This window comes from Ovis canadensis, chromosome 12 (assembly GCF_042477335.2).
Source record: "Ovis canadensis isolate MfBH-ARS-UI-01 breed Bighorn chromosome 12, ARS-UI_OviCan_v2, whole genome shotgun sequence".
NCBI classification, from domain to species: Eukaryota; Metazoa; Chordata; class Mammalia; order Artiodactyla; family Bovidae; genus Ovis; species Ovis canadensis.
This window is the reverse complement of record NC_091256.1, coordinates 62,413,339-62,440,226: the sequence shown is the minus strand read 5'-3', so window position 1 is coordinate 62,440,226 and position 26,888 is coordinate 62,413,339. Positions and strand designations below refer to the sequence as shown.

The 26,888-nt window shown below is 42.1% G+C and overlaps 2 protein-coding genes and 1 non-coding gene across 10 annotated transcripts in view; 2 read left to right on the top strand and 1 right to left on the bottom strand.

The window, feature by feature from the left end:
- Positions 1-15,927, top strand: part of DDI2 (DNA damage inducible 1 homolog 2) — a 43,280-nt gene extending 27,353 nt beyond the window's left edge. For 4 of the 6 annotated variants that reach the window (XM_069545941.1, XM_069545942.1, XM_069545940.1 and 1 more), the window contains 3 exons: positions 616-719; positions 2,997-3,186; positions 7,908-15,927. In XM_069545941.1, the coding sequence (XP_069402042.1) occupies positions 616-719; positions 2,997-3,186; positions 7,908-9,793 (2,180 nt within the window). In that variant the 3' untranslated portion in view covers positions 9,794-15,927. Of the gene's footprint in view, positions 1-615; positions 720-2,996; positions 3,187-5,350; positions 5,414-7,907 lie in introns of those variants that run through there. The other 2 variants (XM_069545945.1, XM_069545944.1) reach the window with 2 other exon arrangements.
- Positions 2,059-2,162, bottom strand: LOC138416740 (U6 spliceosomal RNA). The gene has a single exon (XR_011247854.1). It is a non-coding gene; the product is annotated as a U6 spliceosomal RNA (small nuclear RNA).
- A 9,507-nt stretch (positions 15,928-25,434) lies between the features above and the next one.
- Positions 25,435-26,888, top strand: part of PLEKHM2 (pleckstrin homology and RUN domain containing M2) — a 39,417-nt gene continuing 37,963 nt past the window's right edge. Inside the window, exon 1 of one of the 3 annotated variants that reach the window (XM_069545937.1) lies at positions 25,435-25,728. In XM_069545937.1, coding sequence (XP_069402038.1) covers positions 25,669-25,728 — 60 coding nt within the window. In that variant the 5' untranslated portion in view covers positions 25,435-25,668. The remainder of the gene's footprint in view (positions 25,729-26,888) is intronic. The other 2 variants (XM_069545938.1, XM_069545939.1) reach the window with 2 other exon arrangements.

The following is a 26,888-nucleotide window of genomic DNA, read 5'->3' as shown; positions in this document are numbered from 1 at the left end:
CCATGTGCTGTACCATAGTTCCCTGTTGGTTATCCATTTTGAATATAGCAGTGTGTACATGACCTTCCCAGACTCCCTAGCTATCCCTTCTGGCATCCTTGAGTTTGTTTTGTAAGTCTGTGAGTCTCTTTCTGTTTGTAAGTTTATTTGTATCATTTCTTTTCAGATTGCAGGTGTAAGAAATGTCATACAGTGTTTCTGCTTCTCTATCTGACATCACTCAGTAGATTCTGTAGGTCCATCCATGTTGCTCAAATGGCATTATTTCATTCTTTTTAATGACTGAGTGATATTCCACTTTATATGGGTACTACATCTTCTTTATCCATCTTTTTTCAAATTCTTAATGCCAGCTTTCCTCACCAGGGGAGCATGTATCCTAAAGGTATCACATATCAAGCCAAATCTTGTGAGTATTATTTCTACCCAGTCCATTTTATGAGCTGATGCCTTCACTGGTTTTTAACTGGATTATTTGTCTTACTGAATTTTCATACTTCAGTCACTTGTTTGAGTGCTTTGGCTTGGCTTTGACTGACTGCAGAGAATGATAGATACATTTCTAAACTTTACCTTGAAAAAATGATAACCTCTTCCTTTCTTCATGTGCTTTAGCTCAGGTTCAAATTGAAGGTGATTTCCTGGCATGTTCCTTCTCTATACTTGAGGAGCAGCCCATGGACATGCTTCTGGGACTGGATATGCTGAAACGGCATCAGGTAATTAAGAGATCCACTTTCTTTTCACGTGGGCTTTTTGTGATTTACATGGTTATTACTGCACATTCCCTTAGTTGGGTACACTGAAACACTAAGAAGCATGACTTCAAACCTGGAAAGGTCCTTAATTGATGATATTGTCATACACAGTTTGAAATTACCTATCAGTAGAAATAGAATCTTTTTGTGAAATCTTTCTGAATCTATTGAATCCTGCCATCTGTTTTGAGACTATAGTGGACAGTTTGGTTCTCTTGTGTAATTTTTAGTTTCTGGGTTGTTCAAAGTTGCTAAGTCATGTCCAGGTCTTTGCGACCACATGATCTCAACACTCCAGGCTTCTCTGTCCTCCACTACTCCCAGAGGTTGCTCAAATTCATGTCTGTTGAGTCAGTAATGCTATCTAATCATCTCATCCTCAGTCACCCGTTTCTCCTTTTGCCTTCAGTCTTCCCCAGCGTCACTGGAGGAAGAAACCACTACAAGTTTCTTGATACAAGAACCCCATGAACAGCATGAAAAGGCAAAAAGTTTCTGAGTAGAACTCAAATAGTTTTTTGATGGATTTGTAGGGCTATGTACATAATACACAATGATGATTTTACTGCGAGTATAAGTTTAGTAAATCCTTAGTAGTTGATCAAATAGTACTTGGGAAGAAGAGTATTGGGATTAAGGGGAAAGATTACATAAGATGTTGGAAATGTTTGTTTAGTACAGGAAGAATAATTTATAAATGTGTTCATTTGCAGTGGTTTTTATGTTTCTACTCTGAAGCCTAATAATGTGTTGAAATAAACTCATTGAAAAAGGAATTAGTGTGCTCTTAGACAGTAAAAACTCACACAAGGTTTCATATCTTGTCAATATTTTTATGTCACTAATATTTTTTTTAAATTTTTTTATTGCGGTATAGTTGATTTACATTGTTTTGTTAGTTTTTGCTATACAGCAAAATGAGTCAGTTATACATATATCCATTCTTTTTTTATATAGATGATTATATAGGTTTCTCTGTAGGTTATTAGAGTATAGACTAGAGTTCCCTGTGCTACGCAGTAGGTTCTTATTAGTTATCTGTTATACATGTTGTAGTGCGTATCTGCCAATCCCAGTCTCCCCCTCTTCTCCCTTGGTAGCCATAAGTTTGTTTTCTGTATTTGTGACTGAGTTTCTATTTTATAAATAGATTCATTTGTACTATATTTTTAGATTCCACATATACAGAATATCATATATTGTCTTTGTCTGATTTACTTCACTCAGTATGATGGTTCCTAGGTCCATCCATGTTGCTGCAAATGGCATTGTTTCATTCTTTCTTATGGCTGAGTAATATAAAAATATGGAATGCTTCACAAATTTGCATGTCATCCTTGCTCAGGCAATGCTCATTTTCTCTGTATCATTCCAATTTTAGCATATGTGCTGCTAAAGCAGCACACTAATTTTCTTTTCTAAATGTTTAATATTAAATTCCCACTAAAATATGTTACATCAATACTCTAATCAAGGTACAGAATTTTAAGTTGAAGGAATGAGTGAATTCATGTATAAATAAAACCCAATTAAATTTAATTTATTAACTGCTAATCTTTCCCTTTTTCTTTATTTTTCTTTTTTTATTTTTTTAACTTCCCCTATTTTTAAATCATGGTATAGATTAGCAGTCTCCAGCTTTAACATATGTGTGTAATTGTCCTATATTAAGTAATTGTGAAAATGTACTGAAAAGCAGGCTAACAGAAATGCAGAATACTTTTTTATAGTGCTTGCCTTGTCCATGTATGACTTTTGAGACCATTGGTATAGACTTTAAATATAAGCTGTACTTTTTACACTTAAGCAAAAAGCAAAAGTGTGCAATTATAAAACTGAGACATACCATTTATATAGTTGTATATATATTTTTAAGTCATTTATATATTTCTAAAAGGTGTGGCTGTGGATCATGCCTGGTAGTTTTCCAGATTTTTTTGCAGTGAGCAGGTGTTACATTTAAATTCAGATGTGAACCATTTCTGTATTTGACAAATAAGTGTAGTGTAAAGTATATCCCATAGAGATTATTCTGCTATACAATTTAGATATTTTTAAAAATTCTAAATTAACAGTGTCACGTAGATTAGGTAAAATCGATTTTGTTTTGTGTTTTTGTTTTGAGTCATCTCTGTCAATGTTGTTCTTTATGAATGGAGTTATGAAGTTCAGGGTCATAATTTTCCTGCTTCATGTTTTTTTTCTGCCATCATCTGTCTTTGGTTTCTTCTTTGTAAGTGTTCTATTGACCTCAAGAAGAATGTACTCGTGATCGGCACCACAGGCTCGAAGACCACCTTCCTTCCTGAGGGGGAGTTACCAGAGTGTGCCCGGTTGGCATATGGGCCCGGGCGAGATGAAGTACGGCCAGAGGAGATTGCAGACCAAGAACTGGCAGAAGCCCTTCAAAAGTCTGTAGAGGATGCAGGTATTTGGAATAGCCAAGCTCGCGAGTAATACTCTAGTTATTGGTGGGTGAGCCAGGGAAGTTCGGGCTTCAGAGGGGAATAAGGACCAATTCATAATCCATCTCGTCGTCCTGTCGTAGGTGTGTTCTTGTCTTCTTAGCGCCTCCTCACATCTCCACATACAATACAGAAAAGCTCCCGTGTTTCAGTAGGTCCAGAAACAACTATCCATTGGTGTGTGCAGGATACACTGGGGAGTTCTTTGCTTTGGCACATTTTGGTGGGACTCGTAAAGAATCTTTCTTGTCTTTTTTTTTTCCCTGAAGAAAATTATAACAGTAAGCAGACACTTCCTTTTGAGTGAACATTTCCTGGAAATTCTCTTTTTCATTTCTTAGGCCCGATGACATTGTGTCTGTGACTGAGCAACCACAACTCTAATATCTGCTGAAAGTGCTTCCACCTAAGGTTTCTTCCACCACCACCCGAGTCTCAGTTGTTGTAGCTTCTTTAAAGAACAAGCCAAGTTTTCTGGGGTAAAAACGGAGGGATGCAGTCATGTTGAAAATCTCATGTCTATGGATAAGTTTTTTTCCCATCTGTTACATATCAGTGACTCTGGGATATATTTTCTAGAAGCTGAAGAGAAGTTTGAGTTATTTTAATGTCTTGAGCTGTAATCAGTCATTAGTAACTTACATCACACATGGCATTTGCTGATACAGTAAAATATATTAGAGCTGTAAGTTCAGGGAATAGCTTTCTCCTAAAGACCAAAAAAAAAGATAAGAGTTTTAACAAAGAGCAGCCAGATTTTGCCAGTGCGTGTCACTGGAGAGCATTCAGTGATCTGACCTTGAGATTCCTTAGAGTAAGTGTGAGTTGCAGATGGCGCTTCCAAGCTGGCTTTGTTCGGAATCTACTCCATCACCACCTTGTGACTCAGTTTCCATATAAAATACAACTTGGGTGGTGATTTAGTATTTTGTATGAAGGGGAGAATTTTGAACAACCTGACAGATAATAGTTTCAACCTTAGCTACAAGGCAAGCTTGAATGGGTTTGACATACTTACTTAGAAGGTGTTTTATTATTATTATTATTATTTGTAACTTGTCATCTTAGTTATAATGCTATTTATTAGTAAAATGAGCATGTATTGTCATTTTGTGAAACCTCTATTCTTTCCCCCCACAGTTTTGGTGCTTTCATTTGAGAAACACCAGCTGACAGTAGCTTAGTGCTTTATAACCTACTAACCTTAGGCCCATTTACTTTGAAGGATGTACATTGTGTCTGTGACTGAGCTACCCTAACTTTAATATAACCATTACCCTCTTTAAGTAATTATTTTCTTTTAATAAAAAGTTTAGGAGATTAAAATAGAAACCACAGATGTTTTCAGCCATAGTGAAGGGGGTATACCAGTTTTTAAAGGATTAAAAGTAAATGGCTCTCTACCTCTGTGATTACCTTTTGTTGCTGACAGTATATAGCTTGTGCTAATTTTTGTAATATTTAAATAGTGAAATAATTCTTCAATATCATATTTGTTTGGAACAAAAGCATCCTACTATTAATCAGAATCACCTAACTGTAAACATAGTAGATAAATGTATTTTTCCCTAAAAATTGTCTCTTTGGTATGGATACTCTATACAGAATATCTTTTATCTTTTCTATTGATTAAAACATAATTTTAAAATACTAATTCAGAGTATTTGAAAAAATAAAGAAGTTAAGCCAGGATAGGTAATCTGGTTTGGATTATTTTTCTTCTAAAAATAAATCTCAACTGAGAAAGAAATGTTGAAAGTTAATATCAGATGTGTTTGCTCACTTTTACTCCATAAGATTTCCATATCATGTAATTCCATCTATGGATCTACTTTTTTCATCTCTTTCACACATTTGCCCATGATTTCTCTGTGTAGGTGTGGAAAATTAATTTCTTCCCAAGTTCTGTTGAAAATCTGTTGAAGTTGACATATTGCTTTATGTATTGTGAAAGAATTAGAGCAACTAGCAAATCTTTTTGATGTTCAAGCTACAAGAGCATCCCCCCACCTTGAGTCTGCAGTTCCTGATCTTAAAGATGGCAAAGGACTGGGAACTGCAGCCCTGCATGCTGTGTGGTTCGCATTGCTAACCCAAGTTTGCTTGTCTGTTTCCTAATTCAAACAGAGCGTCAGAAGCCATGATGCATGTAGTGTGTGTGTACTGCAGCTGGAGTGGGCCCCAGACCAGGTATTTATAGACGCCACGTTCAGCCTTCCACCCAGTCGTCGTCTGTGGTCTGAAAGTCTTTGTATCCGCAGCAGTTCTGAAGTTTAGCTTCTGTCATTCACCAGTTCACCTTGTTTAATCTGGTTACAACTAGCTTGTGTGTGTGTATATATATATATATATATATATGTATATGTATATATGTGTATATATATATATATTTGTATGTTGGCATACATATGTATCTAAGCATAATTTACCATTTAAAATTTTATCAGTTATTAGAAAGTCCACAGAGGAAAAAATCCCAGTGAAAACACATGACCATTTTGAATATCAGCATCATAGCACTTTCTTGTTGAAGATAACCACATTGTTAGGAATGTCATAAATCCCTTTCTTTCGAAAAACTGGAAGTATATTTTTCACATTACTACACAAAAGTCCCAGCATTATACAGGGGCAGCAGTTTTCATCCTGTTGAAGAAGAAATGGAAACTTAGACCAGGTGACTTGGCTAGGGTCACAGAGTCAGTAACACAGACAGGACTGAAGTTTAATCTTCTCACAAGAAACTTGACTTTTCCCTCTCTCCCTAGCCTGACAGTTTTTCCACAGGAGGCACTCTGCTTCCATTTCCCTGTAGCATAAATATAATAAATGTCAGCCTGAGTATACTAACTGATTTATTAAAAGGAAGAAAGGCAGTCTTTTTAGACTGTCAACCTAGGAATTTATAGGGGTTTGCAGGCTGGTTGTAATTAGATACATAGCATTTAGTTGCTTCTTTCTTTCATTTCCCTCATGAGGATGGGTTAAAACAGGCATTATTATTAATGTCCATTGTCCTCATCCTCTTCTGCTGTCCTGTAGTACTGACCTCATCCTCCCCTACATTTAGGACTTAGGCCAGCGAAACTTACCATCTCAGCTACAGGAGGATTATACGCTGCCTTCATAGTGAGTACGGAATTCAGTGAGGTTGGTTCACCTTCGCCTCACCCAGTTATTATAACGGACATACCGTTGCCAAAGGCCGCTACCTTCGCCCAGCTCTCCACTGCTAACATGGGCATTTCACTACAGTGCATCTTTCTGTTCCCATTAGCTGAAAATTGAACCTCTTTCAGTCAGCTGTCCAAGTCGATAAATAAAATTATTTACAGTGTTTCCATACTCTAATGAATATAGTTTGCACTGAGATATATGCTCTTATTCTGTTTACCCCTAAACTATAAGAAAGATTGTTTCACAAGGAGTCAGTATCTTCCTGACAGAGTGTTTTATCTTTTCATGTTGTTAACCCAGGTTGGACTAGAACGATTTAGAGCCACTTGAATCATAACTGCATTGCTTCATGACTTCTAAGGCACAGTTAACATGAAGCATTTGAGTCGCACCTGTCCTAACAATCTGTATTGTGATGTCATTTTTGTTGCCAGCCTTGACTTTTAGTTAAAGATTATATAATAATTGCGTGGAGGTCAGTTTTTAGTTGGATGGATCAGTAGCAGAGGGAGAGTTGGAACTGATGTTTAATGACATCATGATGTTTGCTTAGAGGTGTGGTAATTAATCCTTCCATCTTTTATGAATGGTCAGTAAGTTGCAGTGAATCTACATTGTTATTGCCTATTGGGAAATGTATGAACTATATCCTTCCACTGCCCTCCTCCCCTGCCATTTCCCTGCCCTTAAAGTAGGGAATGTTCTTATAATGTTCTTATACTGTGTTAATACGATAAAGTAACTGATACTCCTTTTTAAAGTTGCATTGTTTGGTAAGATAATAATTGAGATTTAGTCTGTTTGATCTTTAGCTTTATTTTTGTTCTGAGTCAAACTCACAGTTTTTGAAATGTTCAGATAGAAATAGACTGTTTGCTTCTCTGTCTTCTGAATGTCCCTGAGTAGTATCATATTGTTATTTCTCAGACATAAATCCCAGATATACCTAGCTGTAGACTTCTCAGGGTTCACATTTGACACATTGAAGTGAATTGGCAGGAGAATCTTCTTAGTACCGAAATCCTCAAGATTATATTGTGGTTTTAAGAATCACCTGCGTAACTTACTGAATAAAGAGACTCCTGGGTTTATTCCTCAGGATAGTGTCCTACAGTCTGCATGCTTAGCAAGCTTTCAGGTGGTTTGAGGGCAAGTGGCAGAGAGAACACACTTGGAGAAAGTATTTTGGAGTTCTAAACCCACTGAGAGTAAAGATACATAAATGTCTTTCAGTCTTGAGGACTAACTCAGCCATTCTGTGGTACCTATATAAAAATTATTGAATTCCAACACACACAGTTTGTCAAGAACATGCCTACCTCTTATTCTGATGCTATGATGTTGTTTGCCGCAATGAGAAGGGTTCATGTATAAAGTCTGTGAATATAAGACAGATCCAGGTTTAAGGACCTGATTTTATCTTGTTTAAATTTATATCTTCTGATAATTTAGTGGCCTTTGTAACCTGCTGATTAATCATTTTTCCTTTCACTGTCGTTCTCTGTAGAGAAAAGCGGTAAAGAAACTACCTCACTGGGAATGTCATCATTACCAACTTCAGATGGATTTAACCATCAAGCCCATCCTCCAGGACTGAGTCCTGAGATTGGTAATCCTGCAAGTCTTGCTCACTCTGTCTCTGCTTCAGTCAGCCCTATCCAGCCCAGTGACCCAGACAGCATTGAACCTAAAGCTGTGAAGGCTTTGAAGGCTTCAGCTGAATTCCAGATAACCTCTGAGCAGAAAGAACATCTTCCTCCACAGGATCTTTCTGACTGTGCTCCTTCAGCAGACAGTGCTCCAGCAAACCAGAGTCCAGCTATGCCTTTGCAGAATTCACTTGAAGAAGCCATTGTTGCAGACCATCTAGAGAAATCTGCTGAAAGAAGCACCCAGGGTCTCAAATCTCATCTCCACACAAGACAGGAAGCTAGTTTATCTGTCACAACTACTGGGATGCAAGAACCGCAGAGGCTCGCGGGGGAAAGAGGTTGGCACCCAGAATGTCAGGACCCAAGTCAGGTGAGTGGCCTTCAGCAGCATGAAGAACTAAGGAATGAACAGCATGAGGTTATACAACAGAGTGCTTCACATGACCAAGACCATCTTTGTCACACAGGGGACCTTGAACTTCTTGGAGAAAGGCAACAAAGCAGTGCTGGTTTAGAAGCTGCAATGGAAGGAGACAGGCTACAGCAAAATGTGGACCTTCCGGGTACAGGGAAAGATGCTCTACCTTCAAGATGCCTTGGCTGCTCAAATTCAGAAACACTTATGGAAGTAGATATTGTCGAACAGTCCCTAGTTGCTGTGCGGAATTCAGGAGGTCAGAATACCAGTGTCAAGAACATTGGTGCATCTGATCTCATCTTAGATAATCCCTTGATGGAAGTAGAAACATCAAAATATAACCCTTCCTCTGAAATTTCGAATAATTCCATTTCTACTCAGGATTTACAGCTTCTAGAAAGTAATGTTGAAATGTCTGAAACAAGTAAAGAATGCGGGGATCACCCTTCCTCTTTAGTAAGTCTCTGTGGCAGTTGTCAGCCCTCTGTAGAGTCACCAGAGGAATCTTGCTCATCCATAACGGCAGCCTTGAAGGAACTTCATGAACTTTTGATCATTAGTAGTAAACCAGCTTCAGAAAACACATCTGAAGAAGGTATCTGTCAATCAGAGACAGTAATTGAGGGCCAAACAGGTATCAAGGACCTTTCTGAAAGATGGACCCAAAATGAACGTCATAGAGCAACCCAGAGTGAGCAGTGTTCACAGGCCTCCTGTCATCAGGCTGTATCTGTATCAGTGAAGACAGAAGAATCACCAGACACTTTGGCTGCCGCTAGAGTGGAAGATGTAGACACTGTTAATTTGAGGGGTCCAGGTGATGGCCTGTTAACTGATAAGGAAGGTGTCCCCAAGCCCAAGGAGTCAGTAAACAAGAGTAGTTCTGTTACTGTAGCCTCAGCAGAAGCGTCTAATCAACTACATTGCACCTTAGGTGTAGAGATTTCACCCAGACTGTTAGCAGATGAGGAGGATATGCTCGATCAGACTTCTGAGCAAACTGAGTCCTCGTCACCCGCTTGCATCCTGGTTAAAGATTTGGGTCAGGGCACACAGAATCCAGTGACAGACAGGCCTGAGGCCGAGGAACATGTCTGTCCTGAAGCTGCAGGGCAACTTCTAGAATTTGAACCATCTACCAGCCATCCGTCACCAAGTCCCTCCTTCCTTGCACCGTTAATTTTTCCTGCTGCAGACATTGACCGGATTCTCCATGCCGGCTTTACTTTGCAGGAAGCTCTTGGGGCTTTGCATCAAGTTGGCGGAAATGCAGACCTTGCACTTCTTGTCTTGCTAGCAAAGAACATTGTAGTTCCTACGTAACCATGGAAAAGTGGGCTAGACCATACTCTATTCCCTTAAAAAAAGAAAAGTTGTATATCTACACACACACACACACACACACTCACCACATATACGATATAAGTAGAAACCTGCAAGCAGAATGTTGAGCCAGATTTTTTTTTTTTTTTTAGATTTTTTTTGGCCAAAGTAATTTATGATCTCTTGTCTGATGAATTTGTCTATCCTATTTGTTAAAATTTGGGCCTTTTTAAATGTATTGGCAGTATGTGCACACAGAAGCTTTTTATTATCATTAAGATGATGTATTCTGGAATAAAATTGATGGTTTTGTGTATAGCATACCCTTTTAGAATGAGAGTGAGTGCTTTAAAAAGCAGAAGCCATGAGAAAATCCCACCACCCATGCAGCTGAAAGCATGATGTGGCTGTGTCTGTGCTGTAGGCAAGGTATGGCTTATTGACTCATTTTTTGGTTTACAAACTTGATCACATGGTTTGATGTTTGGAATGCATTATGATTCATGGGTTGTAACAGGAAACTGAAGAATAGTTGAGTATTTCCTGGAGTAGCATGTTTCCATTGGTGTGGTTAGGATTTCACCTTTTAATGCAGTGAGTGGGGAGGGCTTAAAACTTGGGCTGCTTCGTACCTCACAGGCTACTGCATGGATTGCCAGATACCTTGGGTGGGATTTTGTGAGGGAATTAACATCAGAGTGTAACATGGTGCTACCCAGATTAAAAAAAGAAAGGAAAAAACTGTAATCGCATTTGCCAATGTTGATGATGTTTCAACAACTGTTGTGAGTGAAATAATGCTCTAAACACTGGAATTTACTAGTGATTGGGTGTGGTAGCATCTCACTGATCACATTTCAACCCTTAATGACTCATGGTGAACTTATGTTCAGCTGATGGGTTGGTTGCCAGCAGTTTATTTCCTTTCCAAACTCATCTTCTAGGAAGTTCTTCTAAAGCTCAGTTTGAGCTGTGTTCTGAGTGAAATATTCAAGTGTAATAACCTTGTCGCTGGTTCATCTTGGTGCTTGGAATGGTCAGTCTATTTGGTGAGTGTCTTTCATGGCAGTGGAAATAATTGGGAGTTTCTGACTCAAGTGGCCTTGGTAGAGTTTTCCATCCCTTTCTTTCCTCAGGAGTTTCTTTTTTAAAGCAAGATTCGTCATATTTGTGTTTACCATGTCAAGATAGAGTGGGGCATAGTATATAGATGTATTTATTGTGGCCTTTTTTTATATGAGGACTAGCCCTTGGAAATCATTGTCCTGTGGGCCCCACTGTGCAATAATTCTACTGGGTAGATTTTAGATTTTTTTTTTTTCCTGAAAGATAAACTCTCTTATATACCTAGCAGGAATCTGAAGTCCTGGTTTTATTGAAGAAACTTTTGAGAATGATAATTCCTAATTCCAGGCGATGATTTGCAATGTGTCTGAAACAGAAGCTTCAGAAGGGTGATTTGTGAACTTTAAATGTTAAGTGATTTTTGTCTAAAGTCTTACTCTCTTTGAGAGTTATTTCCGTCAAAATTTACGTCATTGAGCACAATCAAAATGGAGGCTCATATCTCAGGAGTTTTTTAAATCTTAATTTGGGGGCACTTAGACATTGCTCTTCTACCCTATTCCATCTTCTTTCTTTTGGCTGTGATGTTTGTATGTGTATTAGGAGCTATGAGTGATATGATGGAAAGTCGCATAGATTCCTCGTGATTCTCTGAAGTTAGGAAATGGTTGACAGAAAGAGTTGTCACTTACTGTGTTCAGGGTGGTGCTCGAAACAAGTTAGCCAGATTGTCTTTAGAGTGTTCTTTTAGACAATCCTGTGCTGTAGACCCTTTTACCTGCCCTACGCCAAAGATACAAGATGCACTAGGAACCTGCTAATAGGATTTCTGTCAACCAGCTCTTAGAGCTGTGACTGCAGTTAAGTAGTGGTGCTATGATTGAAACGAAATTGAGTAGCCATGCAATGGGCCCCTGATTTGCTTTATGGGAATGACTGGGAATTTATTCTGAGCTTGTCAGTCTTTAGGGTTACAAAGTGGGGTGAGTGTAGGGTGGGAGGACTTATTGATAACAATAGGCTCCTCCAAAAGGCCTTTATAAAGATGGGCCTCTTAGTTTTCTGTACAAGCAGTTCCTCTGAACACTGCTCAGAGACTTAACCACTGAATTTTCACAGTGTGGAGATTTGGGGGTCAATCCCAGGTGGGCTGTAGAATACCAATCCAGAAAAGGTTTCATTACAATAGCTTTTATTGTATGTATATGTATATTTATTTCTAGGAGAAAATTCAATAGGTAGGCGTATAGTTGTACACGTATTCTTATTAGGAATACTTTGGATGAGCTTAACCCATTTGCCAAATATCCCTGTCCTTTTTCATCATTTATTTTCAACTCATAGTTGCTTTTGATTTTTTTTAAATCTTCCTGTCCATTGTTTGTGTGAAAGTAAAAATTGTTGACATTGTCAGGATTTTGAATCATTTTTAAATTTAGCAGTTCTAAAACACAAAAGGAATTAAGGAACATGACATTAGTGAACCTCCATTGTCAATTTGTATGCAAAGTGCAGAAATTAGACATTAACTTCTCCAAGAGTAAGATAAAATCATTGTGAACTCCTCTGATTGCCAGCAGAACTGGTGAGGCCAGCCATTACCAGTATGGGCTGCTTTATTGGATAGCTCTTTTGTCATAATCAGTAATGGACAGCCTTGTGAACAGTGCTTACCTCCAAGAGTGGCGTCTGCCTATTCACCAAAGAGAGGAGAAGATTTCCTTCAAGTTGGTTCCCGTGTGTAAGAATGTGTTTGGTAACCAGACAGCTATAGGCTCTAGATTTTGCCATTGTCACTGGTAAGAATTATTTCCACTTGTACCTCTTCAGGCATCCAGACATGGTCTAATAGCCTTCATCCCATTTGGGCTTTGTCCATTATCATAAAGATTATCAGTTGCTTGGCAAAGGGAACTAGATAGATGATAAGTGTGTGAGAAAACTGTTCTGCCTTGCAGCCTACAAAACTTCAGAGCTCCTTGTCTCAGTACATACTAAAGGGAGACACACACCGAGTATTTTTTCCCAAAGGGTTTCTCCAGTGAAAGAGTTACATGAAAAGATAAATGAGACTTTGTGTTACCGATTTTATGATAACCAGTTGAGGTGGAATCTGCCTGTTTTTCCCTTAGCACAGCTTTTCTATCTCTAGCAAAAGCCATAAAACTTTGGGTTGGTTTATAACCATTAACTCGTGTATATATACATGTGTGATAGATATCCTGCAGTTAATTTTACGTAGATTAAAAAGCAAACGTTTGTTAATCTTCAGATAACAGTCTTCAGTCATGGTGAAGACTTTTATCCCACCATGTTTATAAAAAACAGCCTTGCAAGTCACTGGCCAGAAGAGTTGCAGTACATTCTGATTTCCTTTTCCTGGCGGTTTGTCACCTGCAGAGAATGTAAGCAGGGCAATTGAACTGCTGTGTGTTTCCAACTTGTTATCACTGGTAGCATATCATAAGAGAAGCTAACTGGATTGTGCATTCTTTAGCACAGATACCAAAAAGGCAAATTTCTCCTTTGAATTTGGTGACTTTGTATAGTCTGTGGCTGAACTAGAAACAAACACAGTTCTCAAAGAGTTCCCCTTCTGAGAAAATGAAGGTTACCTTTCACGTTAGGAGATTCATAAATTAAAATAGCTGCTTTCTTTTTGGAAGATTTAAACATGCCGATTTACAACAAGGTAAACTCAAAGCATGTCCGTGAGAACCAGAAATGTCAAATCATGGCTCAGGTTCCCCAGTAGTGTTCCCTCGATGGATGTTACTTGGGAGTTAATTATATAAATCATAGAACTTAAGGGAGGAACCTTTGATGTGCTTGATTTTCTCTTGTGCCTTAGTTTCTCCAAATAGCAGAGGCATCAAGTTTGAGTTGGGGTGGGAAAGGGTGGAGAATGTCTGAAAATGGCCCTCCTGGAGATAGGCATGTATGGAGTGTCCTAAGGGCTCACCTTTATTGTTGATTGAGTTATCCTGCACCAAATCATTTGATTTCCCAGAAGGATTAGATTTCCATAGAAGTATTATGACATGGCTTTTTTGCATCTGGCATACAAAAAGCAAAATGGTTTCTATGTATTTATTATGTTCTTTGCTGTGCTATCAGTACTACAGTGGTAAAAGCAGAAGTTCAAGAAAACCTGTTTGAACAATGAACTGTTACCCTCTCAGACTGCAGTTTGAATCTTTGAATAAGAATTTGTTATTCACTCATGAGACATTAAGTGACTGGTGAGCACTGAGGATAACAGCAGTACTGAAACAAACTGGAAACTGCCCTGTAAAGCTATCAGTCTCGTCAAGAGACATGAAATAAATCTTAGCTTCAAGTGAAAGATCTGTTTTTGCCTATTAGCATCATTTATTTTAAAAGTTGTACTAGGATGATTTGGTTCAAATTCAGAGAAAATGGAAAAGCAGGCTCAAAATAGAATTAGAATCTGAGAACCTAAAACTACTCTTAAAAATGTTTTTGAAAAAATGAGATTGGAGAAACCAACAAAAAATGTGCTAACGTTTGGTAGAAATACTTGAAGAGATTAAGGACAGAATTCAGTTTACACTGTTGGTAGAGGGGGAACAGGCAGGATAAAAGTGCAAGTAAATGGAAGATGACCTAATGTGCACCAGTGACAGTCAACTTTTCCTTCTATCACGACCTCCTTCCATGCAGGGTAGAAGTATGGACTGTGCTCTGGCAGCCTTCCTGCCGTCTTTGAGCCAGCTGCTCTGAAATACTAACCATCTGGGCCATCAAGACTTAGCAGAGAATTCTGGAACATTTGCTGTTTTAAAGCAGTTGAGTGCAAAATGTGAAAATAGAACTCTAGAGCAGAGAATGTAGCAAGCAATGGTTCTGGGACTAGATGAAGGGCAGAATTTATTTACAAGAAAATTCAGGCCTCTGGCAAACCTCTTCTGCAGGACAGCTCCATCAAAAGGACATTCTTGAGCCTGTCACCATGTATGTGGTAATCCTGAGGATACAGGTAGAATCTCTGAACCTTAACTACAGTGACTTCTGAAGTTTACAATTAGAATATCCTTGCAGGTTTGTCAGTTACATACTGGTAATCTAGACCTTCGGGGACTAAAATGTGAGAGGGTATAGCAGATAAGTTTTAGAGCACAGTCTTACGGAATGAAATCTACAGAGAAAGTTGGTGCAAGGGTGTAGAAGATGGGAAATTTCCCTAAAATGAGACTTGGGGTGGGGATGTGGAATATGAAATTAGAATAATTTTTACAGAATTATATTTCTCTTCATATGTACCATAAAGAGGTCTCCATTAGCTAACTTGGGAAAGGTGTGCTGGTAGATTTTTTTCCTGGGAAGATACATAACTAATAAATTATTTTGTTTACCAGGAGTTTGTTTCACATTCAGCCTTGAAGGATGCATCAGTGGCTTAAAGAAAGGTAGACCTCTCTAGTTTCCTATATATTCAGATCAATTCAGCATACTGTTTGCTTTTTTTAAAACTGTGCACCTACAATGAACGTTGAATGCTCATTTTTATTCAAAATTAATCATTTCCGTGGCAAGTTGCGCTAATGGCCTTTGCACTCAAATAAGGTTTGTTTACCAGTTTTGTAGCCATATTTGGCAAATTTTAGCAAATAGAAGCCCCTCTTTTCCCTCTTATTTGTTCTTGAAATTGTTCTTTTATTGGTTTCCTGATTTTTCTTTAAGCTTTGAGACCACTGCATCTTAAAAGAACTAGGCTGGTTGGCAAAATAGGCTTGCCAGCAGCTCTCTCACTCCCAAAAGGCTTTGGTCTTGAGAGTTGGGAAAACTCTGAGAACTTAAGGGAACCAAACTCAGGAATCCCACAGTTGGTTGCATTGTGCCATTGGTTTAGGGGCTGGACACAGGACCTGTCTGCCGCTGAGTGAGCTAGATGCATTTGGGTTTGAGTTGTCACATACTGAAATGTAAGTCAGCCCTAAGTAATCAAAACACTTTTATTTTATTTTTCTTTTTTTATTAGGAACTTTCTGAAGAAAAAGTGATGTGTAAAACATTTGATATTTAAGACAATAAAGTTTTTATCGTAAGACTCTTGTTTGATCAGTTTTCTTTTAAATTGATATGGTTTGTTACTTTTGTCCTTGTCTCTGTCTCCCAGCCATTTAAATAATTTATGCCTAGGCACTGTGACTTGTGGCCGTGATCCTAAACACCAGAAGAAGCAAGCCACTTCCAGATAAATACTGCAGGTGGATGACCATCTGCTGATGTGAAATGGTGACTGCTCCAGCAGTGATGCACAGCAAGGGAGACAGCATTGGTGACAGGGCTCTGTGGCTCAGACGAGTCTCTAGAGCAGGATCCTCAGGTGTGGATTCTGACCTTGCCGCTTAACCGCTGTGTGACTTTGGATAACTTCCCTAACCTTTCTATGCCTTAGTTTCCTCATCTATAAAATTGGGACAATTGGGGTTATCATAGGGGTTCATGAGTAAGTTAGAAACACCCTTGGGTGTTAACTAATAATGGAGTTACCGCTTTTTACATGAGTGTGTGCTGTGGGGCCCTTATTGAGAGGATTTCCAGTGTACTTAGCCTTCCCTGATGGCTCAGCGGGTAAAGATGTGGGATGACACAGGAGGCTTGGATCAATCCCTGGGTCAGGAAGATCCCCTGGAGGAGGAAATGGCAACCTGCTCCAGTATTCTTGCCCAGAAAATCCCGTGGACAGAGGAGCCTGGTGGGCTACAGTCCAAAGGGTCACCAAGAGTTTGACATGACAGAATGACTAAGCAGTAGCCAATGTACATGGATCAGCTGGTAGATACAGGGAGTAGTCTAGACACATTCCCTGTTCTGTTTTTACTTGACTATCAATGCTGAGAGCCAAAGCTACTTCTAATTGGAAGTAAGAAGTACTAATTATTTTTCCATTGTTCAGTTCTCAATCTTTTGATAATCAGTTCATTTGAAATGAGGTTTCTAGTACCTGATACGAGTGGAGGAAGTTGTGAAACATTAGTTATTGGTGGAAAGAATTCTAGATCTTTGGTACAGAGAAAGGGGAATTCACTGCATCTGTATTTTAAGGCGGGGGAGATTTACAAGCATCACGAAAATGAATTGGGGGATTTTCAGCAGGAATCTACAGCTTGCAGGAGGAAAATGGAAGAAAAAGGATATACATTTAAAAATAGAAATACAGAGGAATGGGGGGAAAAGTTCGAGAACATAGTGATAAATTTCAAAATGCAGATTAAGCAGAACATACTTCATCTTAAAGGGCTAAATTGTCAGTAGATACTGCTTCCCTGTTCAAAACTATTAGGTGTTCTAATAGGATTAACAAACAGTTCAGTCGCTCAGTCCTGTCTTGACTTCTTGCAACCCCATGGACTGCAGCACACCTGGATGCTGTCCATCACCAGCTCCTGGAGCTTATTCAAACTCATGTTCATTAAGTCAGTGATGCCATCCAACCACCTCATCCTCTGTCATCCCCTTCTCCTGCCTTCAGTCTTTCCCAGCATCAGGGTCTTTTCCAGTGAGTCAGTTCTTCACATCAGGTGGCCAAAGTATTGGAGTTTCAGCTTCAGCATCAGTCCTTCCAATGAATATTCAGGACTGATTTCCTTTAGGATTAACTGGTTGGATCTGCTTGCAGTCCAAGGGACTCTCGAGTCTTCAACACCACAGGTCAAAAGCATCAATTCTTCGGTGCTCAGCTTTCTTTATAGTCCAGCTCTCATATCCATACAAGACTACTGGAAGACCGTAGCTTTACCAGTCCTTATTTGTGAGTTTTTATCTAAAAAGAAGAGCTAGAGTGGCTGGGTCCTTCTAGAAAGTTACTAACATTTTCCCTGTTCAACTCAAGGTATCTGAAATAGAAATCCCCTGAACCAGAAATATTCCACTATCCACCCCAACCTGCTCCTCTCGGGCTTCCCCTGAGAAGTCAATGGCACCTACATCCTTCCAGGTGTTCACTCAGACCTTGACTCCTTTCTTTCACAACCTACATCCAACCCATCCTAGATCCTATTGGCTCCATTTCAAAATATAGTTGAAGACTTCCCTGGTGGTCCAATGGCTAAAACACCGTACTCCCAATGCAGCAGGCCTAGGCTCAACCCCTGGTCAAGGAACTAGATCCCACGCAACTCAGACGTGGCACAGCCAAATACATAATATATGTATAATTGAAATCTGGTCATTTCTCAAACCTTGGTCAAGGCATCATCATCACTGCTTCTCACCTCAGTTATTGTAGTAAGTCCCCCTGCCTCTACCCTTGTCTACAAAATGTTCTTAGCACTACAGCCAGCATGATTCTGTTAGATCATACCTTTCCCTAAACCCTCAATGGGCCCTGATGTCACTCAGGGTAAAAGCCTAAGTCCTTAGAATGCCTCCAAGGCTCCTATGTGCCTCTGACTTTTCCTTGATCTGGAATGTCCTTTCCCTGAGCACCTCCGTGGCTTTCTGTCTCACTCCCTTTAGGTTTACTCAAAGGCCACCTCAGTAAGGCCTTCTTTAGCTAGTTTATCTTTGTCACTTTCCTTCATTTTTCTCAATACTGACACATCCTAGCATATTCTTCATTTTGCTTTTGTATCTCTCATCTTTCTTCCCCATTAAAATGTAAGCTTTGTGAGAGTAGGGGTTTGTCTCCTTTTCACTACTGTCTCCCAATGCCTAGAACTTTGCCTTATGCATAGCAGGCCCTCAGATAATGTGTTGAAGTAATAAATCCATGAATACCATTAGGCTGCCTCAAAGGCCCATGAGTGGAGTGACAAAAATGACCTGAAAACCAGCCAGATCATTGAAGTTAGTGTGCAGGTTTAGGGATTCTAGCCTGGGATGACTGTTGACCTTGGGTTTGTGTGTGCTAAGTCACTTCAGTCATGACTGACTCTTTGCGACCCTATAGACTACCCGGCCAGGCTCTTCTGTCCATGAGATTCTCCAGGCAAGAATGCTGGACTGGGTTGTCATTCCCTTCTCCAGGGGATCTTCCCAACCCAGGGATCGAACCCTCGTCTCTTACATCTCCTGCTTTGGCAGGCAGGTTCTTTACCACTAGCACCACCTGGGGAAGACTTGAGTTTAATGTGGATTTTAAAAGATGGGTGACAGATTCCCTGGCAGTCCAGTGGTTAAGACAGCATTTTCACTGCCGTGGGTCCAGGTTCAGTCCCTCATTGGGCAACTAAGATCCCACAAGCCTTACAGTGTGACCAAAAAAGAAGGAAAGATGACATTATGAGGTTAGTAAGTTTGCAGGCTTCCCTGTGAGGTAGTATTTTTATTACACCCACGTCTAAGACTAATTTGGGACTGTGGCAAACAGCACCTCTCCATAATGGTTGTACCGACTTGGGCCATAATTCCTCACCCATTATCTTCCTAGAATAGAAAAGGCCCAAATCAGATGTAAAGAGAAGCAGCCTTTTATTTGGTGCAAGTTCTCTTTATGTGCTTTTACTTCTATGGTCAGCTGAAAAAATTTTCCGCATCCCTATTGAATTAGAATTTAATCAGAAGATACTAAGTCAATAAACACTGAATGTCATGTGCCAGACACTGAGTCGGCGCTGTGAATGCAGCATTGCATGAACTGAGCAAAAGTGCACATTCTGCAGAGCTTACGTTCTAGCAGAGTCTTTGAAGCCTGACCACGGACAAGAAGACACAGGTAATAATACACCCTAAAATGAAAATTTAGGAGATTGGCATGCTGTAAGGGACTAGAGGCTACTTCATGTGGAGTAAAGCCATCAGAGAGAAAAGTCTTCTGAGAAGCTAACATTTAAACTGAGACCTGGCTGACAAGGAGGCTCCTGCCCTGTGAGGCTTTTAAAATATTTATTTGGCTGCACCAGGTCTCAGCTGCATCTTATGGGGTCTAGTTCCCCAACCAGGGATCAAACCCAGTCCCTGGCATGATCTGCTTGGGATCATGGAATCTTAAGCACTGAACCACCAGAGAAGTCCCCAGGTGAGAATCTTGGGTGTATTGCATCAGGCTAGGCTGAGGGAACAAAGAGGTCAGAAATTCTAATAATTTATTACAAACCAAGTTTTAATCTTGCCTGTGCTATCTAGTCCAAACAGGTGTTCCTGGTTGATAGATCTCACCCAGGCACTGCTCAGGGAACAAGGCTCTTCTCCTATAAGTCTGACATCCCCTTGGCTTCACCCTACTCGGTGGAAGAAGAACATGGAGGAGGAAGTGGATCACTTTATTTCTGTTCACATGCCCTGGGAGAGCACTTGATAATATTGTCATGCCTTCCGCAAGGAAGGCTGGGAAATACACTAGCACTGCCTGGCTATAGTGCTGTCACTGTGGAGCAAGCAGTTCTGGATGAACAGCCTGAGGCCTCTGCCACACTGGGGAAGAGCTTTCCCAGCAAAGGCCCTGAGATGTGAACACACAAGCTTGTGTAAGAAGCAGAAGGTTGGCGGGGGCGGGCACACACCAGCGGACAGATTGGAGATGAGTCAGAAAGAGAGGCTGAATCAGATCAGCTCTGGCTTTGGAGGCCTGAGAAGAGAATGGGTGTTATTCCAAATGCTCTGATGAGAAGCTGTTGGAGGCTCTGAAGCAGGGAAGTTGAATGATATCCCAGTTTTCACCAACCCATCTTGCTGGTGGGACAATAAGGAGGAAGGGACAGAAAGCTTAACTTGTTTTTTCAGCTTGCACAACCTTAGTTCCCTGCCTCAGGGATTGAACCTGGGTCCACGGTAGTGAAAGTGCCAAGTCCTAATCACTGGATCGCCAGGGACTTCCCAGGTGTTCAACATTTTAAAGTAAAACCCCCTAGATTTAAAGTTGCCTTCTGTTAGATTACCCAGACCTAGAGTTGCAGACTGTCTGCACGTGCAGGTACCAGAGTTAAGGTATGGGAACCTGGACCATCGCTGTTTTTTACAATTAGTCCCTTCTCTTCCCTTCTTAGATACAGAGCAACTTCACAAGCCTAAAGGCCAAGGAAATATTTATTCCCTCCTCTAGGAATATAAATATATTTGCCTTAAGGTGGGGGGAAGGGAGGAATTGGTCCCTTAAACCATCTTCCACTTTTTTTTTTAACAGTCTTGTCCAATTGTCTTTTAAGGTTATAGTTGCTGGAATTTTTTTCTTTTTCCTCTCTCAGGCAGTACACACCTTTGGAAAGAAGAGCAGAGGAGACCTGGTAGTCCAGGTCTGTGGTACTTCTATGATCTTGCCTGCCTTCCCAACTTCTTCCTCATCTGACAGTGTTCTGCAGTAGACTTAGGTGCAGACAATATTATTAAAAAAAAAAAAAAGATCATTTTTCCTGTGTCACTGGTTTGGAAACTAAGATTTTTCCAGGGCCCTAGAGTGACTCAGTTGAGGCTTTTGACTCTGGATGCCTCAGAGTCTCATGCCCTTTCCACATGATCAGCAAAGTCTTGTGTAATAAATGAATAAGTTTCAGTTTTGAACTTGAATGAATCCCAATAAGAGGCTGGACAAGCACCCTCTCTTTGTTCTTTTTCTTTTCACAGGCAAAAATGGATCCCATATTTGAGCTCTGGGGCAAGCATGCTTGCTCAGTTGTATCCAACTCTTTGCCACCCTATGGACCGTAGACCACCAGGTTCTTCTGTCCGTGGGATTTTCCCGGCAAGAATACTGGTGCATACTAAATCGCTTCAGTCATGTCCAACTCTGCAACTCTATGGACTGTAGCCCACCAGGCTCCTCTGTCCACAGGATTCTCCAGGCAAGAATACTGGGATGGGTTGCCATGCCCTCCTCCAGGGGAATGGGATGCCATTTTCTCCTTCAGGGGATCTTCCCAACCCAGGGATGAACCTGCATCCCCTGCTTTGGCAGGTGGATTCTTTACCACTGAGCCACCTGGGTCTAGGCCAATTATCTGCATGTGGACACACACACTGGACTCCCTCCCTTTCCCTGCAAGAAGTCTTCAGAGACTAAAATCTACCTCACTTCTCCCATCCATTCACATACCTATACAAGCCTAAGGAATTTGCTAGGTAGTAAGGCTGTAAGTTCCTCCTAAATGTTGTCAAAAATTGAATCTGACCATTCCCCAATGCATGAAGATAGAAAAAAGCCAGAAATGCCAATGCCTTCATCAGCCCTGTTAATAAAAAGTGATAATAACACCTTTTGAAGCTGTCATGTGCCCAAGCCATGAGTAAACTTCACAGGAAGGTGGCACCCAGCAGAAGATGCTGCCTGGATGATGGCTTGTTATTATTAAAAGGAGGGAGGAATCTCAAAGCTAGCTCATCCCTTGCTGTGGGCTGAATAGATTCCCAGAAGCTGGAGTTGCATCAGACAAGTTGGGGCCTGTAGGCACCCAGTTTGGGTGGAGTGGGAAGGGAGTGCAGCAAAGCTAGTAGACCTACGGGTCATTCAAGCCAGCTTTCCTCCTACTTGCCACAAACATCTCTGGACACCAAATTCTTTCTTTCCAAATTCAAAGTAATGTTTCCCCTGCCTCCAGGCTTTTCTTCACCTGTCCAGTGACTGCAGCCTCAATCCCCACCTGTCATTCTGCCCTCTTCTATGCTCCACAGAGGCTGTTATCTCCTATTTTCCTGAACTCAGAAAATACTCTGGGTTTAGGGATTTTGCTTCTTTCTCTAAAGAGTTAGACCAAGTCCCTGTAGGGTTACCTCCTAGAATTGTACAGTCGCTCAGTTGTGTCTGACTCTGCAAGCCCATGAACTGCAGCATGCCAGGCTTTCCTGTCTTTCACTATTTCCCAGAGCTTGCTCAAACTCCTGTGCATTGAGTTGGTAATACTATCTATCACATTCTCTGTCCCCCTCTTCTCCTCCTGCCCTCAATCTTTCCTAGCATCAGAGTCTTTTCCAATGAGTCGGCTCCTCTCATCATGTGGCCAAAGGACTGGAGCTTCAGCATCAGTCCTTCCAATGAATATTCAGGACTGATTTCCTTTAGGATTGACTGACTTTATCTCCTTGCTGTCCAAGGGACTCTCAAGAGTCTTCTCCAGCACCACAGTTTGAAATCTTCAATTCTTCAGGGCTCAGCCTTCTTTATGGTCCAACTCTCACATCCATACATGACTACTGAAAGAAATATAAAGAGATCTTTGGCTCAGAAATGGGTACAAATAGTTTCTGGACTCCACCATTTGCTTTATGATTTTAGGCAAATTACCCTCGTCCCTCAATTTCTTCACCTGTACCAGAAATGTTATTCAAGGATTTGTGAGACAAATGTATGGAAAGCACTTAGCTCAGCTCATGGCACACAGTCAGTACTCATCACTTATCATCATCATCATTGTTGGTATTAAGAACTCTGGTCCTTGATCCTGATCCTGTGGTGGTAATAAAACACAGCAATCTGTTTCTCTCTGCTTTTCCTTGCCACATACTTTTTGCCCCCTTATCCAGTCTCATAAAAACCAAAAAATAACTACTACCATCTTGGGTCTCTCCTGGGGAAACTGAGGGATGGAGAGGTATCATTTTTATGTGTATTGGGTGGGGTCCAGCTACTATAGGCTGTACACTCAGTGTTTCTGATCAGTGTTGGAGTGACTGAGAGGCTGAGGGAGGGGCAGCCTGAGGAGAGAAGTGTGAAAATCAGAAACCTGTAGCTGAGAATTGGGGTATCTTGAGAGTAAAAAGGGTGCCAATCATCTTCCAATATATACTTACATCAAATCACATCATATACCTGAAACTAATATATGGCATATTTCTCAACTTTTAAAAAGTGAAAAAAAAATACAATGACTATATATTGACCAAAAATAAATGAATAGAAAGGAACTAATGAATGTATCAGGAATATACTTATTTGGGGACCAAATGAATGAGTAAGCCAGGTAGGGCTCTGAGAACTCTTAAGTGTAAGTGGCTTGCTTCGAAATACAAATTTGGGGAGGCAGGTGTGTGGGGAGAAGGGGAGTCATTATGGTGGGCTTCGGGGCTGAGGCTGTTAGGTCCTCAGGACATGTGGACCAGCTGAAGAAGTGGGATAAGGGTGAGAACAAGTAAGGGCTTCGGAACTGAAGATGAAGTTGAAACGAGAGAGTGTTTTGGGGGTGGGAAGGAGCACCGAGAACCCGGAGTGGCCTAAAAGTTGGAGACTGGGCTGTGAGGGTGGGGAACCCTGGGCTGGTGAGGGCCAGTTGGCAGGGGTCTGTGGGCAGGTCCGGGAGAGGGTCTCCACGCTGCCCAAAGCCAAGGGGCCTGGGTTTCTGGGCTGAGACCCAGGGTCTGAGCTTTGAGGGGTCTCGACTGTGTGGATCACAATAAACTGTGGAAAATTCTGAAAGAGATGGGAATACCAGACCACCTAACCTGCCTCTTGAGAAACCTGTATGCAGGTCAGGAAGCAACAGTTAGAACTGGACATGGAACAACACACTGGTTCCAAATAGGAAAAGGAGTATGTCAAGGCTGTATATTGTCACCCTGCTTATTTAACTTCTATGCAGAGTACATCATGAGAAACGCTGGGCTGGAAGAAGCACAAGATAGAATCAAGATGGCCGGGAGAAATATCAATAAACTCAGATATGCAGATGACACCACCCTTCTGGCAGAAAGTGAAGAGGAACTAAAAAGCCTCTTGATGAAAGTGAAAGAGGAGAGTGAAAAAGTTGACTTAAAGTTCAACATTCAGAAAACTAAGATCATGGTATCTGGTCATATCACTTCATGGGAAATAGATGGGGAAACAGTGGAAACAGTGTCAGACATTATTTTGGGGGGCTCCAAAATCACTGCAGATGGTGATTGCAGCCATGAAATTAAGAGATGCTTACTCCTTGGAAGGAAAGTTAGGATGAACCTAGATCGTTTATTAAAAAGCAGAGACGTTACTTTGCCAACAAAGATCCATCTAGTCAAGGCTATGGTTTTCCCAGTGGTCATGTATGGATGTCAGAGTTGGATTGTGAAGAAAGCTGAGCGCCAAAGAATTGATGCTGTTGAACTGTGGTGTTGGAGAAGACTCTTGAGAATCCCTTGGACTGCAAGGAGATCCAACCAGTCCATTCTAAAGATCAGTCCTGGGTGTTCTTTGGAAGGAATGATGCCAAAGCTGAAACTCCAATACTTTGGCCACCTCATGAGAAGAGTTGACTCATTGGAAAAGACTCTGATGCTGGGAGGGATTGGGGGCAGGAGGAGAAGGGGGCCAACAGAGGATGAGATGGCTGGATGGCATCACCGACTCGATGGACATGAGTTTGGGTGAACTCTGGGAGCTGATGATAGACAGGGAGGCCTGGCGTGCTGCAATTCATGGGGTCGCAAAGAGTCGGACACGACTGAGCAACTGAACTCAACTGGGGCTAAGGAAGGGGAGGCTACGGGTGGCCTCTGGCGGGCGGGGGCGGGGTCTCCAGGTCCCGGGGGTCCGACTGGAGGGTCCTCCCCGGGGCGGGGGGAGGGTCTCCAGGGTCTCTGAGGAGGGGCCGGGGCGCCTGGGTCTGGAGGCCAAGGGGGTCTCCCAATTCCCGGTTTCCCCGGCGCGACGCGGCGCCGGCGTCCCAGCCCGACCGCCGGCCTAAGCGCCGCCCCGCCTGACATCAGTTCCTGCCGCCGCCGCCGTCGCCGTCGCGCACAGCCTCCTTCCCCGCCGGCCGCGCTCCGGAGCCGCCGGGCCGCGGCGGAGCGAGGGGCCGGGCTAGGCGAGGGCCGGGCGGCGGGCGCCGGGCCCCGCGGCCGGCACGACGGAGCCCCCGCACGGCCGGCGGCAGCGGTTGGCGGCGGCCCCGGGGCCCCGGCGCGGGAAGCGTCGGCGGCGGGGCGGCGGCGGCGGCGGAGCCATGGAGCCGCGGGAGGTGAAGGACCGGATTCTGGAGAACATCTCGCTGTCGGTGAAGAAGGTGAGCGCGGCCTGCCCGGCCCGGCCCGGGCCCCGAGACCACCCCGGCCCGCCCGGCTCGGGCCCTCGACCCCACCCAGCGCCCCCTCCTTTCCTCGGGTCGCTCGCCCGGGGTTCCTCCTGTCACCGGGGCTCAGGACACCGCCCTTCCCCTCCGCGACCCCGGGGACGAGAAGCCGCCGGGAGCCCCTGGACGATGGAGAAGAAGCCGGGGCGGCTCACGTGAGCGCCGCTGCCTCTGAGCTATTTTTACGGAACAAAGTTGAGGTCAGCGTCCTGGGAGCTTCCACACAGCCAGGCCCAGGGGCCCTGCGTCACTTAGAGGGGCTGCCATTCGCCAGGACCCCCTACTCTGAGCGTAGCGGCAAAAAAAAGCTCTGGGAGGGCCCCACCTGCCGCGCATCTCTGGGCGGCATCGCTGCATCCTCCATCCGCCCTGTGCCTGCATCTCGGGGAGTCGGCAGTCAGGGTCATGGCCCGTGACAAGCAACTTCCAGTCTTTCCATTTCGGGGCGACATTGCCTCTGGTCCTGGGAAGTTTCTTGAATAATCTTGCCCAAGGGTGGCAGTTTTGAAGAGGCTCACTTCGGAGCTTTGATTGAGAACTAAAGTACTTTGCATTTTGGACAGAGACCTATAGAACTTGGTGACACCACAGTGTATGATGCTCCCTGCAGGAGAGATCAATGTCCCAATTCCAAGTAGAGAAAAAAATATGACCTGTTAAAGGCATATATTAATAACTATCTGTATGAAGAAGTCAGCTCATCTGAGAAAGGGTCCCCATGCCGAAAGGTAGGATTCATATTCACTTAAAACCAAACCAGAATTGACCATCATTTGAGGAATATTGTTGCAGTGTTTTCCTAATTTGACTTGCTAGTTCACCCCATAGTCTCAGAAACTGGGGTAGGTCGTGGGGGGATGATGTGAGGGGTAAGAGAAGGCTCATCAGATTGATTGCTTCCAAAATGAAGAGAATTCATTAGATGAACCATTATGTTTAAACAATAATGTTCCCCTCTATCCCCACTTAAATTCCTCAAAAGCAACATAGACCAGCAATTTTACCGTTCATAAAGACTGATGTGGCTTAAAAAGAAAAGGTGATTCAAAATGTGCTCTTACTATAATGTTCCTCTAAAAGTAAAACTAAAAGCA